The 22,456-nt window shown below is 43.2% G+C and overlaps 1 protein-coding gene across 5 annotated transcripts in view; it reads right to left on the bottom strand.

Moving 5' to 3' along the window:
* The window catches only part of usp6nl (USP6 N-terminal like), a 218,867-nt gene that overhangs the window by 102,331 nt on the left and 94,080 nt on the right, over positions 1-22,456 (bottom strand). The window contains exon 1 of one of the 5 annotated variants that reach the window (XM_060903021.1): positions 3,556-3,648. The exons of the other annotated variants lie outside the window; for them this stretch is intronic. Coding sequence (XP_060759004.1) covers positions 3,556-3,619 — 64 coding nt within the window. The 5' untranslated portion in view covers positions 3,620-3,648. Of the gene's footprint in view, positions 1-3,555; positions 3,649-22,456 lie in introns of those variants that run through there. 5 annotated transcript variants of the gene reach the window in all.

Raw genomic sequence — 22,456 nt, 5'->3', positions numbered from 1 at the left:
AAACAGCTGAAGCACAGTCGTGTGTTCTGGGCTGCAGAACTACTGTAGCAGCAAGGAGAAGACTGGGGTTTACTGGAGAAAACACCATGAATCATTTCAAAAACGAAAACAATAAACGGCAAGTAGAACCAGCTGAACAACCTTAGCCGGCATTATTTCAATCCCCAAAGATTATCTCTGATGTGTCATTTTGTGTCCGACAGCAAAATCAGTCTGAGTGTGGTACAGTATACAGCTGGCTGAGGAAGTTCTCGAGTATCTTCTGCATTATAGCAGGAAACAGCATGAACCCGTTTCTGCAGTCATACAATCATCAGAGCGTTACATTAAACACAGAAAAACAACTGTCACCTTTCATAACCATTATCCATATTAATCAATGTGTTGTAATAACTAAACTAATTATCATCAATGCAATTGTTATATCAATGTTTATTATTCAAAAATAATCATTAATTATTATCTATAATCCATGAATAATTGTTTGTACTACTACTACTAATAATAATAATAATAATAATAATAATAATAATAATAAACTACTTTTTTATTAATAATTAAAAAAATTAACTCAATTTTATAACATTTTAATAATCACTACTTATTAGCTATATTAATTAATAGAGTAGCAATTATAATTCAGTATTATTAATTACTACTTAATTAATAAGCAGTGATTATCACAATGTAATTTAATAATTAGTAATTATTATCAACTACTAAACTATAATAATAAATAAGTAGTGATTATAAAAATGCTATAAAATTGAGTTAAGATTAGTTAAAATTATTATTAAAAAAGTAGTAATTATTAGTAGTAGTATTGATAAACTATTCATGGATTATAGATAATAATTTGTTTTTAATAGTGAACACTGATATAACAATTGAACTGATAATAACTAACAAGTATTACTAGTAGTATTATTGTGTATTATTAGTAGTAGTACAATTATTTTATATCTATTTAAAAAAATTATCTATAATCCATGAGTATGTTTGTATTCTACCAATTACTACTTTTTAATAATTTGTAATAATTATTTTAATAACTTAATTTTATAACATTTAATAATCCCTAGTACTTATTAATCACTAATTCATAAGTAGTAATGATTAATAATCAATAATAGTTACTATTACTACTAATTATTATTAGTGGTTGTTAATATTCTTATTATTATATTAAAAACACTGTTGTCGACGATAAGTAATAAAACTAAAAAACTTTTTGTACAAATTATTTATATTGTACTATATTTAGAATTATTGTATTTTCTGGAGTTTTTTGTAATTGAGTTTTGAAATAAAGGTTGTTTATATATTTATATTAAACTTAGTACAATAAACAATGTTAGTTTGTTTTTTTTTTTCTTTTTTATCAGACATCTAATTTTTGGGTTTGTTTACCTGACATGTTTCGACGTACAACTTCCGTCTTCCTCAGAGTGTCACCGGATGTTAATTGGTGACGCATCTTTTATCAGCTGCTGTTTCTGAAGGCGTGGCCTTCCTGTCTGGTTTGACAGGTCGGTCACGCCTTATACTGTCTGTTCGTCCCCTGCAAGATGTGACTCCAGGTATGGGAGAGCATGTATGGGAGAGCTGATAAAAGATGCGTCACCAATTAACATCCGGTGACACTCTGAGGAAGACGGAAGTTGTACGTCGAAACATGTCAGGTAAACAAACCCAAAAATTAGATGTCTGATAAAAAAGAAAAAAAAAAAAAAACTAACTATATTTAATATAAGACATAATGAACGTAATCGAAAGAATAAACAATGTTAATTATGTAAAAAAAGATGCTAATCATTATTATTAGTAGTATTTCCTATAAGCCCCATTTTCCACCTGACTCTTGTGCGCATGTGCGAACTCCCCTGCGTTTCACTCCGGAGCGCTTGACCTCTAAGGCGCACGCGCGCCTCGTGTCCGTGAAAAGCCAGTTTCCCAGTCCGCCGTGTCCCCAGCGCTGCAGTATCGTCTTTAAACACATTTGTGCGATCCAGCGCTTTTTATCGCAAACGATTCTTCTCCTTATTTTGAGGGTATTTGTCATCCCCCAACCACTTATCGTTAAACAGACATCTTCCCATAATTATCAACGCTTTCTAGCGCCTGCGTAAGCTCCCTGCGCATCTCTCACTCTTCACAACCACTGCACCACACCACACCGCCTCCACTGCACCGCACCACACCGCCTCCACTGCACCGCACCACACTTCCTCCAGTAGCCTCCTAACGTTAGCTCTTGATCTACGGAATGCACAGAAGACGCACAGAACCAATGCTGTCCCCAAAAGGTACGCTGGTCACTTTTAAAATTACGGTTAAAAAAATACCCCAAACCGGATGGAGACATTTCACTCGTTCGGTCCAATATTAAATTTAATACCTCCCTTTCGAAAATTCCAGTCATTCCAAACAATTTAAGACGTTTTAAGGCCTTGAAAACCGAAAGTTGTATTTAAGACTTTTTAAGGACCCGCGGGAACCCTGAGTAAATTACACTGGGAAATGAATACTTAAGTCTGAGTGAAAAATACTGTGGCGAGCGTGTGTGTGTGGAAGAAGAGTCTGGAGACAGAAATCTTAGTTTCTCTGTCGTTAGCCTGTGCTACTTGCTCTCGACAGCACTGGCTTGACCACTTTATTAACATTCTCCAACACTACTGATGAACGCTACACCGGCTGGAAGATGACTTCACTGCTGCACTGACAGCACCAATTCGCGGTTAAGCTCGTGTTGGCCTTCGAGAACGCCGAGGGTGATGAATTTTTGGTCCCTCCCATTATAAATCAAAATCTGATTGGTTAATTCATCTGTCGCTTCCTACATAAACATACACTGCCATGGCCTTGGTTATTCCCAGCAATGAAGTCCGAACCAATGAGTGAGCCAGCTCTAAACTCTTCTCAGCCTAGAGACAACAAACAAACAAATCTCATTGGATAATTCGATTTTAATGTTTTCAGGACAGTAACCCTTTCATTTCTGAAGCAGATTTGATAGAAAATGAAATCAAATTAAAATTAGAAGAGAATAATTATAATGAAATTATGAAAAGAGGAAAGAAATTAAATATAGCATTTGAAATGCTGATACATTTGGGCCTTCTCTGAAGGCCCTGACGGTTCCCTTCTGTGTACCGACACTCGGGTAACATCCCAGTCCTCTTCTGGGGACGTGGAATATTATTTAAAGTGCTGGCCATTTTATTTACCAACAGAACTGCAATGCATATCCTGAGTTTCGTTTACTTTTCTCGTCTGCCAACAAGGATTAATTACACTGCATTCACAGTACGCCACTCTTGTTGTTTTGTGGGATTTGAATCACTGAGTGCGTTTACATGCACATGGAGAAAATCGAATTTCTGCCGTAGCTTGACTGAAATCGAAGTTCTAAATGCCATGGATACACCTTAGCTCGGCTGAAATCGAAACGAACTGGATTTCTCGTTATCGAGCTACGCGACCTAGATTATGCGATTGTGGCCGAGCTACTTAGTGCATGTAAACCCTATCGAGCTACGTAGTCGAGCTACTTACTTCCCTTCCGGAAGTGACGAGTGACGAGACCACAAGCGGGAAACACAACAGCCTCGGTCGGCATGACAACAGTAGTAGTAGCGAGCAGCAGAAGAGGTCAGGAGGAACAAGGAGACAAAAAACAAATGTTACAATTGAACTTTTTGTGTGTTTATTAAGACACAAGTTTAATTGTAAGCAAAAAATGGACTTTAGAAAAATATACAATTGTGCAAAATAAGTTGTCTTACGGGCGGCACGGTGGTGTAGTGGTTAGCACTGTCGCCTCACAGCAAGAAGGTCCTGGGTTCGAGCCCCGGGGCCGGCGAGGGCCTTTCTGTGTGGAGTTTGCATGTTCTCCCCGTGTCCGCGTGGGTTTCCTCCGGGTGCTCCGGTTTCCCCCACAGTCCAAAGACATGCAGGTTAGGTTAACTGGTGACTCTAAATTGACCGTAGGTGTGAATGTGAGTGTGAATGGTTGTCTGTGTCTATGTGTCAGCCCTGTGATGACCTGGCGACTTGTCCAGGGTGTACCCCGCCTTTCGCCCGTAGTCAGCTGGGATAGGCTCCAGCTTGCCTGCGACCCTGTAGAAGGATAAAGCGGCTAGAGATAATGAGATGAGATGAAGTTGTCTTACAAAACAGTGGTCTGCGCAGGACAGTTTGTAGCCAACAGGTGGCAATGACATGTGGTGTGAATGTAAAGTGGAAATCACTCCTCTTCTTCATGACGACAACCGGAAGTGTACCAACACGATGGGGCGTGTAGCGCCACCTGTGGCTCGGGTGCACAATGCACCTCACACAATAGCTCGATTTCCTTGTGTGCATGTAGGATTGGATTTCTCTGGCACCCTGCTGGGACCCTTAGCTCGATTACTGACAGCAGCTCGATTTGGATGTGCATGTAAACGCACTGACTGTAATCTTTGGAGAATATATATACACGACCATTCAAAAGTTTGGGGTCACCCAGACAATTTTGTGTTTTCCATGAAAAGTCACACTTTTATTTACCACCATAAGTTGTAAAATGAATAGAAAATATAGTCGAGACATTTTTCTGGCCATTTTGAGCATTTAATCGACCCCACAAATGTGATGCTCCAGAAACTCAATCTGCTCAAAGGAAGGTCAGTTTTATAGCTTCTCTAAAGAGCTCAACTGTTTTCAGCCGTGCTAACATGATTGTACAAGGGTTTTCTAATCATCCATTAGCCTTCTGAGGCAATGAGCAAACACATTGTACCATTAGAACACTGGAATGATATGGCCCTTTTCCACTACCCTTTTTCAGCTCACTTCAGCCCGACACGGCTCGCGTTTCGACTACCTTAGAGCAGCACGACTCAGCTCGCTTCAGCCCTGCTCAGCCCCCAAAACTCGCACGGTTTTGGAGTGGGGCTGAAGCGAGCCAAACCGAGCCGAGTGGGGCTAGGGGCGTGAGGAGACACTCCCCTGTGCACTGATTGGTGAGGAGGAGTGTCCTCACATGCCCACACACGCCCCGCGAGCACGCTGGGATCTGTAAACACCGTAAACCCGGAAGAAGAATAATTACGAATTACGAGAATTTCTGAAGCCTTATGCGCCTCGCCTCATCTATACACTCTTGCCAGTATCTGTTGGCGTTGTCGGTGACAACAAGCCACAGCACCAAGACCAGCAACACTAACGACTCCATGTTTATTGTTTACTATCCGGGTCGTGAGACTACCGCTTAAAAGATCACTGATGTCAATGTTTGCGCCGCCTAACGACATCACGTGACGTCCACCCACTTTCGCTAACTCCACCCAATGTGTCCACCCACTTCCAGCCAGCACGGTTCAGCACGGTTGTAGTCGAAATGCAACTCCAACAGCCCCACTCAGCTCGACTCAGCACGGCACGGCTCAGCCCGACTCAGCCGCGTTGGTAGTGGAAAAGCGGCAATAGTTGCTGGAAATGGGCCTCTATACACCTATGGAGATATTGCACCAAAAACCAGACATCTGCAGCTAGAATAGTCATTTACCACATTAGCAATGTATAGAGTGTATTTCTGATTAGTTTAAAGTGATCTTCATTGAAAAGAACAGTGCTTTTCTTTCAAAAATAAGGACATTTCAAAGTGACCCCAAACTTTTGAACGGTAGTGTATTTAAAAGATAGTTATATGTTTGGGCTGTTTAGCACTAGCTAATGCTAACAGCTGAGGCAGTAGATGTGCGCTAATTTTCTAGAAAGTTATTCATGTCACTTGCTACAGGAGCAACAATACGGTTAACGCTACGAGTTTGTTAGCTGTAAAAGTCGGATCAGCCGTCAGAGAAAAGTAAAGAAAAGTGGGGGGAAAAAAAATGCCTTGGTTCTTTCCCCCCCCCCATCCGGTTTTAGCATGGATTTTGCACTGTGCATTGAAATTTAAATATGTAAATAGCTTCAGTCTGATTGGTCAACATCCATCAATCAGCTATCCGGCTGTAAAATACTTGGTGGATCAGGAGTCGGTTTCACAAACATGGTGGTAAAAATCGATCAGCCTAAAACGTCTAGTTAAGTGTGAATTCCTCACACAGTGAATGCCTAGATGGGCGAAAGTTTGCGGACACCTGACCATCACAGCCAAAAGGGCTTGTTGAGCATTTCACTCCAGATTTAGTCCCCTCCTGCTGTAATATTAACCACCAGTCTTCTGGGAAGGCTTTCCACTAGATTTTGGAGCGTAGCGATGAGGATTTCTGCTCATTCCGCCACAAGAGCACGAGTAAGGCCAAATACTGATGTTGGTTGAGGAGGCCTGGGACCAGGAAGTCAGCATTCCAGTTCATCCACTCCAACCTAAACACGCATGCTGCTTGCTTTGTGCACAGGTGCATTGTCATGCTGGAATAGGATTGGGCCTCTTAGGCCAAGTTTACATTAGACCGTATCTGTCTCGTTTTCTTCGCGGATGCACTGTCCGTTTACATTAAAATGCCTGGAAACGCCGGGAAACAGGAATCCGCCAGCGTCCACGTATTCAATCCAGATCGTGTCTGGTCCGGTGCTGTGTAAACATTGAGAATACGCGGATACGCTGTGCTGAGCTCTAGCTGGCGTCTCATTGGACAACGTCACTGTGACATCCACCTTCCTGATTCGCTGGCGTTGGTCATGTGACGCGACTGCTGAAAAACGGCGCGGACTTCCGCCTTGTATCACCTTTCATTAAAGAGTATAAAAGTATGAAAATACTGCAAATACTGATGCAAATACTGCCCATTGTGTAGTTATGATTGTCTTTAGGCTTGCCATCCTTCCACTTGCAAGTGGTAAGTGACTTGCGCACAGCGGCTCAGTCCCGAATCACTGCTCGTGCACTACACTCGCGCGCTCTGTGAGCTGCGCAGGGCCGGAGTGCGCACCCTCCAGAGGGCACTCGCTGTTCAGGGCGGAGTGATTTGGAGCGCAGCCGCTGAGGAGGAAGCGATGAGCCGCACTGACAGATTTCAACTTACGTGCCGAATTAGTCATGTGATTAGCGTATCCGTGTATTGGCGTTGCTGTGTGCACGCGAATCGTGTATTGGCGTTGCTGTGTGCACGCTAATCGTTTTAAAAACATTAATCTGATGATCCACTGATACGGTCTAAGGTAAACCCCACCTTAGTTCTCGTGAAGGGAAATTATCACCCAACAGCATACAAAGACGTTCTAGATAACTGTGTGCTTCAAACTTTGTGGCACCAGTTTGATGAAGGAAATCAGAAGAACCATAATTCGATTCTGTCCGTAATCAGTTAGCGGCTATCCGAATGCCCGTGATGAACCTGTACTGCAGTCAGAAGAGAAGACTTTAAAAATGCTTCGCTTGTTGGTGAAAAGAAACATTTTTCAAAAATCATTATAAAGCCTGTAATTTTCTACGATGCTGACAATAACATTTCAAAGAGAAGAAAAGAGATGAATATGCATAGCTTGCGCAGCATGGAAGTGATCGTTAATATTTTTAAAACTAAAACTTCTATCATTAGGCAGTGAGAGAAGAGCATCACGAACCTTTCGGAGAGAGAATTTGTCATGTCTTACTGTTTAGTTTCTGCACCAGCACACATCCACCCCCTCCCGCACCCCGTACACACACATGCTGAGTGGGTGTTATGTGCAAGGCTTTAATGATCCAGTGTGGCTTTGCAGAACAGTGTGTAAGTGTGTACTGGTGTCTTTTTCAAAGCCAGAACCACATAATGAACTCCAGGTCCAGTGCAGAAACATGATTCACTATTCTGGCTCCGGTGTAATGGAGTTAAACTAATGAGTGAGCTCAGATCACACTGCCACGGTTTCCTCACGCACAGCACTACACTGCCCACAAATTCTGAAAAGGATCGGTATTATTGGGTTATGAAATACCCAAGGTCCGCTTTCAGTGGCTGTATGCACACTTGCGGGCTAAATATTTGCCATGCCTTGAAGATACACAAGGGATCATGTGCAGCCAGTCAGTCTTTACTGCAAAACAGACCAGGATGTGAAGCACTGACTGCAAAGATGACTAACTCGCCAAACAAATTATTTGATTATCATTAAACCAGGGGGGTCAAACTCAAATACACAGTGGGCCAAAATGTAACACTTGAACAAAGTCGCGGGCCAACATTGAACAAATGAACCTTTTAATATGGACCCAAACAAGTTTTGCTTTAACATTGAATATGGAACAAGCAACGCTTATTACTATACAATATATAACAATAGTGCAGACATGCTAAATCGAATTTCAAATTAAAAAAAAAAAAAAATCAATGGCATTAATTTATTAAATGAAATTTAAATAAAAATAGTATGCCTCTTTTCTATTTGCAGCCTTCTGATTTAAATATCAAAATAAACTTTTTCCACAGGCTAATAATTTTAAAAATAAAACAATAATAAATCAGGGTGGCACGGTGGTGTAGTGGTTAGCGTTGTCGCCTCACAGCAAGAAGGTCTGGGTTCGAGCCCCGGGGCCGGCGAGGGCCTTTCTGTGTGGAGTTTGCATGTTCTCCCCGTGTCCGCGTGGGTTTCCTCCGGGTGCTCCGGTTTCCCCCACAGTCCAAAGACATGCAGGTTAGGTTAACTGGTGACTCTAAATTGACCGTAGGTGTGAATGTGAATGGTTGTCTGTGTCTATTGGCCCTTTTCCACTACCCTTTTTCAGCTTGCTTCAGCCCGACACGGCTCGCGTTTCGACTACCTCAAAGCAGCACGACTCAGCTCGCTTCAGCCCTGCTCAGCTCCCAAAACTCGCACGGTTTTGGAGTGGGGCTGAAGCGAGCCAAACCGAGCTGAGTGGGGCTAGGGGCGTGAGGAGACACTCCCCTGTGCACTGATTGGTGAGGAGGAGTGTCCTCACATGCCCACACACGCCCCGCGAGCACGCTGGGATCTGTAAACACCGTAAACCTGGAAGAAGGAGAATTACGAATTACGAGAATTTCTGAAGCCTTATGCGCCTCGCCTCATCTATACGCTCTTGCCAGTATCTTTTGGCGTTGTCGGTGACAACAAGCCACAGCACCAAGACCAGCAACACTAACGACTCCATGTCCTCCATGTTTATTGTTTACTATCCGGGTCGTGAGACTACCGCTTAAAAGATCACTGATGTCACTGTTTGCGCCGCCTAACGACATCACGTGACGTCCACCCACTTTCGCTAACTCCACCCCATGTGTCCACTCACTTCCAGCCAGCACGGTTCAGCGCGGTTGTAGTCGAAATGCAACCCCAACAGCCCCGCTCAGCCCGACTCAGCCCAACTCAGCCGCGTTGGTAGTGCAAAAGCGGCATATGTGTCAGCCCTGTGATGACCTGGCGACTTGTCCAGGGTGTACCCCGCCTTTCGCCCGTAGTCAGCTGGGATAGGCTCCAGCTTGCCTGCGACCCTGTAGAACAGGATAAAGCGGCTAGAGATAATGAGATGAGATGAGATAATAAATCAATCAACCAAGGAGTAGCAAGAAAAAGTGCATAAAGAAAAGGTTAATTATTGCTCAGTTTGCTACACACTGATCTAATCTGATGTGCCCAAGCCAGATACCTGGCATCTCTTCTTGGATGCTAGTTCATCAATGTCTGGGCTCAGGCTCTGAGCTGAGGAAACCCTCAGTATCGAGCGAAGGTATTCTTCCTCCCACCTGTCCAGAAAGCTCTGGTTTTCTGCCTTTCTTTTCGCCATTTTTGGGAAGGGGTAGCACGATGAAAGTTGTAGCGTGAAGTCGCTATGGCAACTGTCCATTTGTTGTTGAACGTTTGGACGTCCTACTGCGTTTCTGGGTCCTGTCCTGATTGACGCGCCAAAACAACAGCAGAGCATTATGGGATTTGTAGTATTAGCGGTGAATGCGCTGTATACACAAATCCGACGAGTAGTCATTTGGGATTGCCTCGTGGGCCAAATATAATTACACTGCGGGCCAAATTTGGCCCGCGGGCCAGAGTTTGACACCCATGCATTAAACTTTCCAACAGCCACGATTTTTCTGTACTTTAGGAGTTTTGACCAAATCTAGCTGAGGCTACTGACAACAAAAATGTCATACTGGACGTCCATTTTCTTTTTAAACTGCGCCTACATTTTAGTTTATAATGGAATTGCCAGTGATGAATTGCTTCAGCTTAGTTTTTAATGGAAAGTTCACGGAAGTGCAATTCATCGTCCCCCAGAAAGATTTACAGCATGCTCTCGGACTAACGATAAGAAAACAGCGGTCATTCAAAACCAGTTTCAGCATGGTCTAAAAGCAGCAGGAACAACCGTTACACAGAAAACAAACACTGAACTGCACCGCACCGCAATCGTCCACTCAAAATCACACACAAAACCATTTCTGATTTCTAAAATCAGACCTCTTTTGGAACAAAGAGACAAAACAAAAAAAAAAAAGAAGAAGAAAGAAATCTTTGGCAATAATTCAGCTCGTGTTTGGTGAAAGAATGTCTGCGTTTATGATCCCAAGAACTCAACACCCACAGTGAAGTATGGAGGTCGGGGTATCATGATATGAGGGCTGCTTTAGTGCAAACAGCTCTGGGGCATTACAAGTCATAAAAGAAATCATGAACAGAGCAATGTACCGGGACATATTAGAGTAAAATGCTTCATCAGTTTCATCAGTTCAGAAAATGAATCTGGATAAGAGATGTGGGAAAGACGACATCCCTGAAACATGAAGTCAAAATAACTCAAGAAGACCTTGCATGGCCGCGCCAATCTCCTGACTTGAACCCGTTTGGAAATTTATGGAGGGTTTTGAAATTCTGACCGAGTTCATACTCAACTCGTAAACTCTGGGAATTGAAGAAATTTAACCAAAAGGAACAAGCCAACACTGAATCATGATGCTTCAAAAATCTACCTGCTTCTTACCATAAACGTCTCGAAGATGTACTTACAACCAACAACTTTGCAACAAAAGTACTAATGTTGGTAATTTGTGGTGTCCGATTTGTTTTCGCGATCAATTTCATTTTTTGAACATGCTCTATATGGCCAAAAGTATGTGAACACCTGACCATCACAACCATACATGGTTCTTCTCCAAACTCTTGCCACAGAGTTGGAAGCACACAACTGTATCGGATGTCTTTGCATGCTATAATATTGCAATTTCTCTTCATTGAAACCAAGAGGCCCAAACCTGTTCCAGCATGACAAAGCCCCTGTGCACAAAGCAAAGTCCATGAAGTAATGGCTTGCCAAGGTTGGTTGGAAAGAACTCCAACGTCCTGCACAAAGCCCTGACCTCAACTCCACTGAACACCTTTGGGATGAACTGAAATACTGGCTCTACCCCAGGCCTCTTTACCCCGACATAAGCCTCCTCACCCAACCTGACTAATGCTCTTGTGGCTGAATGAACGTGCCAAAATTGAGTGGAAAGCCTTCCCAGAAGAGTGGAGGCTGTTATAGCAGCAAAGGAGGAACCTGCACTATATACATGATGCCCATGATTTTGAAATAAATGAAAACAAGCATGCAGGGATGTGATGGTCAGGCGTTCACATACTTTTGGCCATGTGGTTTATGGATACAAGTACATTTTTTGTTCATATCAATAAGTTAAAAGACATTGTCCGAACAACAAAACACAAAAAAGTGTCCGAATACGGATTTCCCCACACTGTATATGGTTCATTCTAGAATTCGGGGTACATTTCGTGTCTCCGAGATAAACCTTTTTTTATTTTTCACAAAAGAAATATTCATTGAGTCAGTTTTGAACAATAATGCAAATCATGACACAATTTCACCAATAGCAGTGCTTGACGTACATTTTAGACCCAATTTATCCATAAAACATTGACTAAATGGCTCCCACCCCTCCCCCCACATTACTGACGGTCTTCGACTCCTGATACATACATTCAACTTGAATAAACATGAAGTGATTCAGTCGAACAATCTGTTTTGGGGGCTTATTCAATGAACTGTTATAAAATCAATTGCACAGAAAGTCTATTTTCTGTATTATGTGAAGTTTCAGTAAGAATTTTTTTTTTTAATCCATCCCAATGTTCTTGTCAACTCTGTTAACCCTGTTATAAAACCGCATAAAAAAACGCAAAGACTTTTAATAACACACATGACACCCGCACCGAGAGAGGTCACTTCCTCTGGCGGGAAACTTCAGAAAGGCAGTGAGGTATGTTATGTTTCTTCTCTCGTTAATTTGGAGAAAGAGAAAAAAAAAAAGAGTTGCAGATACACCAACAGTAGATTAATTATTCGTCAAATCTGTTATTGTGATACTGGAGTGAATCTCTCACTCGTTTTTTTTTTTTAAACAATAGGATTAAAATCCATAAAATTCTGTTTTTATACGGTACACGCCGTGTGGTAGCTAGTTTGAGGTTCGCATGTGGAGTTAAGACACAAAATGGTGGGAAATGTCAACTCTGTTATCGTCGATTCTGTCAACGGTAACGGAGTCGACGATGACGAACAGAGTCAACGCTTGAAATGTGCCCGCAATTACAGAATGGACCATATGCTCATGCTGGCTAATATTAGCGAACAATTTCAATCAGTGGTTTTATTTAGTAAACAACATGGCAATGTGTCGGTGCACTCGAGTCAGAATAACAGTACGCTTTTTCCCATCCTTTGGAATTGCCCAACTTCGGTGACGTTTCGCAATCTCGGCCTTTCAAATGGGATAATATTCACTGAACCTCCAAATGCTCCAAATTAATTAATTAAATAAATAAATAAAGCGAGCTCCAGACATCTCCTACACAGACTGCAATGTCTGAACATCTGACCCACTCAGCCCGTGACTGTCCTCTCGGTATTCATTAACGGACAACTGATTTTTCACACACGCCGAACACTGGATGAAGGAAGGTAGAAGTATCAAACAAAAATGTGAGGTGGATCATTAATCCAGGATCAGATTCATCAGGTCTTTCAGTACAGCTCGAGAAACTGGAGAGAGATGAAGAGATGGAGCTCTTACTGAGAACTGAGCTGCTTTTGTTCGTGCTGTCACTCGGCCTTGAGAGCTGCCCAGATTGTGCTCGCACTGTTCTAACTAACACACACACACACACACACACACACACACACAAATGCATACATCAAGCTCAGACGGGAGTCAGACTGACTGTGAGACATTCTCAAACTATTTTAACCAAATGCTTTTAGAACTTGGATTACTTCTAATTTTATCTTGAATTAGACACATACAGAGCATTGTGTGTCTTCATTACCAATATCTCCGAGAGAGAGAGAGAGAGCTTGAGGTATGCCAACATGGCTAACAACAAATAAAGTCAACATAATCTGCCTCAATTTAACTGTTTACATGCTACACAAGTCTCTGTCTGACAAAGAAATGTGTCTTGATCACCAATATATCCAACACCTCCCCCACCACACACACACACACACCCACCCCTTAATCTCATTTAGCTTGAATCACATGCTAACATGGCTAACAATAAATGGAAGCCAGCACAGCATCCAGTCTCTGGTTCACTGTTAGCTTCTTTCTAACTCTTTAAACGCCACACAAGCATCCATTTGGACATAAATATTATAATATTTCCTCATAAGGTCACGGTTTTCAACTTTCTAACAAATATTTAGTGAATAAACTGGACAAAAATATCGATGTAAGATGGTGGTTCTGTTTTTTTTTCTAACAATATATTAGACATTGACGGGTGACATGGTGGTATAGTGGTTAGCGCTGTCGCCTCACAGCAAGAAGGTCCGGGTTCGAGCCCCGTGGCCGGCGAGGGCCTTTCTGTGCGGAGTTTGCATGTTCTCCCCGTGTCCGCGTGGGTTTCCTCCGGGTGCTCCGGTTTCCCCCACAGTCCAAAGACATGCAGGTTGGGTTAACTGGTGACTCTAAATTGACCGTAGGTGTGAATGTGAGTGTGAGGCCAAGTTTACATTAGACCGTATCTGTCTCGTTTTCTTCGCGGATGCACTGTCCGTTTACATTAAAACGCCTGGAAACGCCGGGAAACGGGAATTCGCCAGGGTCCACGTATTCAATCCAGATCGTGTCTGGTCCGGTGCTGTGTAAACATTGAGAATACGCGGATACGCTGTGCTGAGCTCTAGCTGGCGTCGTCATTGGACGACGTCACTGTGACATCCACCTTCCTGATTCGCTGGCGTTGGTCATGTGACGCGACTGCTGAAAAACGGCGCGGACTTCCGCCTTGTATCACCTTTCATTAAAGAGTATAAAAGTATGAAAATACTGCAAATACTGATGCAAATACTGCCCATTGTGTAGTTATGATTGTCTTTAGGCTTGCCATCCTTCCACTTGCAAGTGGTAAGTGACGCACATGCCCGATATGCACTGGGATCACACACACAGCGGCTCAGTCCCGAATCACTGCTCGTGCGCTTCACTCGCGCGCTCTGTGAGCTGTGCAGGGCCGGAGTGCGCACCCTCCAGAGGGCACTCGCTGTTCAGGGCGGAGTGATTTGGAGCGCAGGATGCCTGCGGAGCCGAGCGTATCCGTGTATTGGCATTGCTGTGTGCATGCGAATCGTGTATTGGCGTTGCTGTGTGCACGCTAATCGTTTTAAAAACGTTAATCTGATGATCCGCTGATACGGTCTAATGTAAACCCCACCTGAATGGTTGTCTGTGTCTATGTGTCAGCCCTGTGATGACCTGGCGACTTGTCCAGGGTGTACCCCGCCTTTCGCCCGTAGTCAGCTGGGATAGGCTCCAGCTTGCCTGCGACCCTGTAGAACAGGATAAAGCGGCTAGAGATAATGAGATGAGATGAGATGAGATGAGATAGACATTGACAAAACCATGCTGGTCAAAAAAGTTGTTCTCTCCATACAGCCAACATCATCTAATAAAGGGTCGGATTTTTATTATCATTATTGTTATTTTTATTACAGTAGCTTATAATACATAGGGCCAAATTACTCAATTCTGATTGGTCAATCAAGGAGGGCTTTTTTCCTTAACACGGGGCCGTATTTCTGAAATGCTATTGGCTAGTTCGTTGGAATGGGTAAAAAGCCAAACAAGTCCAAAAGCCTGACGAAACAAGATGATATTCTGTGGAAATGCGGTCCTCGTGTCGTGTCGCCGTGTCATGATGAAAGACGCTTTAGAAACTGATTCAAACGTGCAAGATAGTCTCGCGCCCTGATTGGTTCAGAAAACGTGAATGACAAATGTTGTGAACTTGAATGGCTTCCGTAGTATGAATTTGGCCCTATATATTATAAACAAATAATCGTATGGTTCCTCATAAAATTAAGGATCAATTTCACCTGTGATTTGAAAGTTTTGAAATTGCCCGAGTCGAATTTTCAAAACTTCGAAATCACTCGTGAAATTAATCCTTAAATTTTACTCGGCCCCATACGATTACCTATACTAAAACTACAACCACATAATATCCAAGTTGTTCGAATACGTTCTCTGGGTGGAAAATTCACGTGCCAATTAAAAAGCCAAAATGTTATGGTACACATTTAAATAATGGGATATACACACAATACCAGTCAAAAGTTTGTACACCCCGACTACTCATTCATAGGTGTTTCTGTATTTGGACTATTTTCTACATTGTAGAACAATACTGAAGACTTCAAAACTATGAAATAACACATGGAATAGATTTGGAATTATGTCTCATCTCATCTCATTATCTCTAGCCGCTTTATCCTGTTCTACAGGGTCGCAGACAAGCTGGAGCCTATCCCAGCTGACTACGGGCGAAAGGCGGGGTACACCCTGGACAAGTCGCCAGGTCATCACAGGGCTGACACATAGACACAGACAACCATTCACACTCACATTCACACCTACGGTCAATTTAGAGTCACCAGTTAACCTAACCTGCATGTCTTTGGACTGTGGGGGAAACCGGAGCACCCGGAGGAAACCCACGCGGACACGGGGAGAACATGCAAACTCCGCACAGAAAGGCCCTCGCCGGCCACGGGGCTTGAACCCGGACCTTCTTGCTGTGAGGCGACAGCGCTAACCACTACACCACCGTGCCGCCCCAGTGCCATCTCTAACAATAAATATTACTGATAAACCCTTGGTAGTGTAATAATTTAATAACATTTAATCCCTTAAAAGAGATACGCAGAACCATGGCCTCACTTTTTGTTTATAAATGCCTTGAGACCTCAAGAATGGCACAGGAAAAGTTTTAAGTGTTAACAATAAATCTAATACAGACCTTGACATCTGTGACGTCACCGCAGGAAGTCTATTGGTCTTATCGCCATTTCCGCTGTACTAAAACACAGAGCTGACTGCAACTCCGAGCTTCCATTTTGAGTTCATTTTTTCCCCATGCCATGTAGATGTGTTGCTGGCGGGTGCAGCAACACGACAGAAGGTGGATTTACGTTGCATTCATGGCCCAAGAATGTTCAAACTGCAAAGATTTGGACGTGTTTTGCGAGAAGTTCATGGGCACATTGGGCACCGATGAAGCGGTCTGTCCTTTGCTCTGCACATTTTACTGAAGACTCGTACGAGACCTCTGATCTGTTGAGGAGCGTTGGCTATAAGCCCGTATTGAAAGAGGGTGCAGTACCAACAATTAAAGGAAAAGAAAACTACAAGAAAAGGAAAGTAAGTTCAGTTGCATCAGTTCTCGCGGAGTGTTAGCCGAGGGTTGTTGCTAAAACCCGGAACGGAACGGGATGGGATGTGACATCGCTCGGGCAGTGACCTCCCCATGGTTGTTGCTAAAACCGGTGACATCCCGTCCCGGGTTTTAGTGATTGCCTGAGCCGAGCAGTAATGGCGGAGTACTCAGTATGGAGAAAATGGAGAATGAGTGGACCAGCCGTCTGATTTCTCCGCTGGATACGCTTGCCTCAGCAGCAATATCTCGCCCTTACATGGAAGAAGCGAATGAACGGAGAACTGAACGAACAGCTGAAAGTCAGATTGTTTCAAAACAATCGGCCTTCAAGAAGCGAGAACACAGACAGGTCAGCTCCGACTCGCATTTGGATACAAAACAACAAAAACACCACCACTGGTCGTTTACCTGCATTTAGATTAATCCATGTAACTTGTATTGTGTGTTTAAGATTATTTAATTTGCTTCAGAATGTGATTGTCTCAGTTCATCTGATTATTTAATTAGCCTTTTACGTTTTATCAGTGAAAATGCATGCATGTACATGTATGTTGCATAAGTTATGTTGCACCCATCCTGTTTTAATGAGAGTCAACCCACAATCAATGAAGTCAAATCAGTCTTAGTTGAGCGAGTCGGTAACGCTATTTCTTACTTTCACCATAAATGTTTATTTATATGACTTTGGTCTATAGCTGTAAAAGGCCTCGGCCTTAAAACCGGTTACCGCTGTGACGTCACGCACTCAGGGCTGGCTGGCTCAGCGGGGCAGCTCGAATGCCAACTTTGCGGTCGATTTTAACTCTCAAAAACATATTCTTCTGTAACTTCTGACTTAAAATATGAACGCACGTTAGATGACGATCAAAAGTGAAGCCAATTTCACTGGACACACCTTTAACAGGAATCTAGAAATCAACGCGAGTCCAGTGGTTCGCCAACAGTCTACCAGTGAGTGCCCTTTCTAAGGGATGCATTCCTATTAATAGAGAAAAGTAAACAACACTGTTCTTATCCCAATTATCTTTTAATGGAACTACTGTACCTGCACTGGCTTGGTTTATTAGCACATCCGGCCATCGTGTGTTGTCCGTCGTCCACACTTCATGAAAATCGCTTCTTCTTTCTCAATTCTTCAGTGATTTTTATTCTTTTTAACAGGAAGGTATATGGGGTGCATATGGCTTCTACCCAAATTTGCATAATTGCAATTAATAATGAAGATATGGAGTAATTAAGCCCTAACGAGCAGTTTCCACCCAAATTGCTGCTTCTCCTTCAACTCTTCACCGATTTTGATTCTTTCTGGCATGAAGGTAGGGGTACCTAGGGTGCATAGAACTTCTACCCAGATTTACTTAACGACAATTATTAATGAAGTTATGGACTAATTAAGCCTTAATGAGCAGTTCAACAAAAGTCGCTGCTTCTTGGTAAAGTCCTCGCCGTTTGGATTCTTTCTGGTAAATAGGTCGGTATTCCTAGGGTGGATATCGCTTCTATATATAGCTTGTGTATAGCGTATATAGCTTGCAACATTTACTGTGCAAGGTGGCCCACTTTAAGCCTTGGTCACAACCGGCCGTACATGCTCCTACGTGCAAAAAACGCAAGAAACGCACGGAGGGCGCGCGTGTGACGTGCTGATTTTCGAGCCGTAGACTGGCCGCAGAGGTTCTTTGTCATGTCAAACAAATTCTATGGGCACTTAGGTTTTTTTTTCAGGTTGCAAGACAAACTTACGGCCAACGTGCGTCTTTCTCCACGAACAAAAAAACCCCAGCAATTTGGGAAACGCCAAAAATCGCACGGCCAAAAAATCATACGTCCGGTTGTGACCTAGGCTTTAGATCAGACCTGGGCATTTTACGGCCTGCAGGCCACATCCGGCCCTTTGGTTCGTTCTGACCGGCACACGTAAGGTTAATTAGAAATTACAAAATAAACGTATTTTCTAATTTTACCTCATGCATGGACTGAATGTGCATTGCTTTTATTTTGAAGTTGTGTTCAACAAAAACGCAATGTGCGCGACATGAACATGACATGAAATCGCACGAAACTTAATCCCGCAATAACTACTTCCGTAATTTGTCCAGACCAACCACAAACTTGTACGTCATCCTTCAAACGGTCCAGCCAATCACACAGTGTGACGTCACCAGCAGGCGCCGGAGCCCGAGCCGATCTGTAGATCTGATGCCTACACCGAATTGATGTTGTTGCGAGCAGGTCACAAGAAGACTTTAGCCCCAAAAATGTCCGCAAAAAGAAGAAAGGTAGATGCCGAATGCAGGGCTTTCAACAAAACATGGACTGCTAAGTATTTATTTACTGAAGTCAGAGATAAAGCCGTGTGTTTAGTTTGCGGAGAGCAGATCCGAAAAACTGAAAAACACCAAATGAGTGTTTAAAAAAAAAAAAAAAAAAAAAAGGTACAAACGTTCACATTTTGTTAACCATTGTTTTGGGAAATTTGATTGAATAAATGACATTTTTTGTTAGGCAACCTCGTTTTTTCCATACTCTTACCAGTCTTAGCAGCTTGTAAAAACAATGTCATTTACTGCTTTATATAAAGAAATACAAGTAATATTATGCAGAATTTAGTTCAGCCTTTTGGTCCGGCCCTCCACAAAATTTTCTGTTTCTCACGTGGCCCCATGGAAAAAATAATTGCCCACCCCTGCATTAATTAAATCGTTCCTTCTGGACTAGATGGGGCCGGAGTGAGCTACGCCGTCACTGACGGTCTCGTTGAATTATCAGTGTATTCTACTGAATGAGTAAATGCCAAGTAAACAATGCACAGTACATGTTGGCTTGGTTATTGTTATTAAAGGAACAGTCCACCGTACTTCCATAATGAAATATGCTCTTATCTGAATTGAGACGAGCTGCTCCGTACCTCTCCGAGCTTTGCGCGACCTCCCAGTCAGTCAGACGCAGTCAGACACGCTGTCACTCCTGTTAGCAATGTAGCTAGGCTCAGCATGGCCAATGGTATTTTTTGGGGCTGTAGTTAGATGCGACCAAACTCTTCCGCGTTTTTCCTGTTTACATAGGTTTATATGAGCAGTGATATGAAACAAGTTCAGTTACACAAATTGAAACGTAGCGATTTTCTATGCTATGGAAAGTCCGCACTATAATGACAGGCGTACTAACACCTTCTGCGCGCTTCGGCAGCGCATCGGTACGGAGCTCAGATATCAATGCGCTGCCGAAGCGCGCAGAAGGTGTTAGTACGCCTGTCATTATAGTGCGGACTTTCCATAGCATAGAAAATCGCTACGTTTCAATTTGTGTAACTGAACTTGTTTCATATCACTGGTCATATAAACCTATGTAAACAGGAAAAACGCGGAAGAGTTTGGTCGCATCTAACTACAGCCCCAAAAAATACCATTGGCCATGCTGAGCCTAGCTACATTGCTAACAGGAGTGACAGCGCGTCTGACTGCGTCTGACTGACTGGGAGGTCGCGCAAAGCTCGGAGAGGTACGGAGCAGCTCGTCTCAATTCAGATAAGAGCATATTTCATTATGGAAGTACGGTGGACTGTTCCTTTAATGTCAGCAAACCAGATGCATTGATTTTTTTAATTAAAATGCCCCTTATAATATTTATACCAGAATGCTTGTGGTCATAAACATCAATTCCACTGGTTGTCGTTGACTGATCTGCCAGGGACGTTAGACCTCCTGAACAATCTCGTCTGATTGCACATGGCAGGTAAAATCGTCTTTTTTTTTTTTAACTTGCATTTGAGAGTCAGAATTTACCTGGATGAATGAATATTTGCTCATTTTTCCAAAGCTAATTTTTTTCCACGTAGGTGTGACAGAAACTGAATTGGACATCTTTATTCCTGATCTTGAAGAAGACAGGAGGCTCAAACTGGCACTTTCCCCCCTCGGAATTTCAGTTCAGAAAGTGTTTGAGTGTGTGAGGTTTAACAGAGCAGAAGCGCACAATCAAACTGAAGTGCGATGACACCCAGCTTGTTGTCTCCTTTCTTTCACTTGTCAAATCTGCAGGCGCTCAATCAACCCGTTCCTGACAAGCTTGCGTCATTCCACTCCTCATTGTCTTCATTTCTCTCCCTAGTCATCCATCACCATCTCGCTCCCTCTCTTTCTCCATCCAGCCTCCTTGGCAGTCGGATTCATTTCCTGCCTCTCGTTTATAGGCGTCACATTTCTACAGTCATCATCTTTGTCTCAATCATGGTCACCTTCATGCCCTTCTGTCTCTGTTCCTCACTTCTCCGCTCTCTCCACGTAATCCACCATCCCCGGCATGCAATCGAATAAAAAGCATGATTGGAGGCTCGAATATTTCCCTCCATTTGTTCTCTGCTCCCTCTTTCGGTTCATACAGGACAGAATATTATGAAAGACAGAAAAGAGATGAATGATGAACTGCTGCTCAATCTCACAGATGTGCCCAGAAACGTTAGAAATCGCAGACAGATCGTGTCACATCACGCAGACACAAGTGTGTAAGAATACACCAGCTATCCACACAACACATCTGCATTAACATCACCAGGCATAACGGGTCATGAACTGGTTTTAATATTGTATAGGATATCACGGCATTTGGCGGCACGGCGGTGTAGTGGTTAGCGTTGTCGCCTCACAGCAAGAAGGTCCTGGGTTCGAGCCCCGTGGCTGGCGAGGGCCTTTCTGTGCGGAGTTTGCATGTTCTCCCCGTGTCCGCGTGGGTTTCCTCCGGGTGCTCCGGTTTCCCCCACAGTCCAAAGGCATGCAGGTTAGGTTAACTGGTGACTCTAAATTGACCGTAGGTGTGAATGTGAGTGTGAATGGTTGTCTGTGTCTATGTGTCAGCCCTGTGATGACCTGGCGACTTGTCCAGGGTGTACCCCGCCTTTCGCCCATAGTCAGCTGGGATAGGCTCCAGCTTGCCTGCGACCCTGTAGAAGGATAAAGCGACTACAGATAATGAGATGAGATGAGATCACGGCATTTTGTATAATCTTGGAGAAAAGACCGCCATTACCTCTGGACACATCTGTAATGCTGCAGAGTTATACCCTGTCCACACTAGGGATTTTGTACCGATACGAAACTACTTTCGTACCGCAACACCTGTCCACACTAGCAACTATACCGGTACTGTAGCGGTATAACTGTATCGGTACGAAACCCACAAATGTATGGGTTTCGTACCGGTACAGTATCGGTACTGTAGCGCTTCGCTGTAGTGTGGACAGATGAAGCGGTTCGGTATCGATACAAATATAATGCGCATGTGAAAACGAAACGACCGTGGAGCTACATGGAGCAAAGAAAGGGGGGAGAGAGGGAGGAAGAAAGGAGGAAGTGAGGGGGGAGAAAGGAAGATTCGTTTTCTTTGTTTCTTTCTCAACTGCCTCGCGCGTTTTATACGATTCGACTGAATAAATGACCACCAGAAATACAGACTGTACACTGACAACAAAAAGCAAACACACGTTGTTTCATCCGCCATATTCTCAGAAGGAAGTTACTCGGTAACCACGGAAACATTTCACGCACGCACATTTCAACTACCGTGAGAGAAAACCGCAAACATTTCTCACTAGTGTGGACAGATGCACTAAACTGTACCGGTATACTTTGTATCGATACAGTTATACCACTTTCGTACCGGTATAAGTGTGAACACAGCATTAGTGAAGCCTGAGGACGTTATTATGGTCTAGTTAGACACAATCAAGTAAACACACACAAAGATTTATTTTAAATATCATAAAGCTCTAATATTCATAACATAGCACTCTTTCAATGCTTGTGCAGTGCAAAAACAT

The sequence above is a fragment of the Neoarius graeffei genome, chromosome 21 (genome assembly GCF_027579695.1).
Source record: "Neoarius graeffei isolate fNeoGra1 chromosome 21, fNeoGra1.pri, whole genome shotgun sequence".
NCBI lineage: Eukaryota > Metazoa > Chordata > Actinopteri > Siluriformes > Ariidae > Neoarius > Neoarius graeffei.
This window is presented reverse-complemented; position numbering and strand designations above follow the sequence as displayed.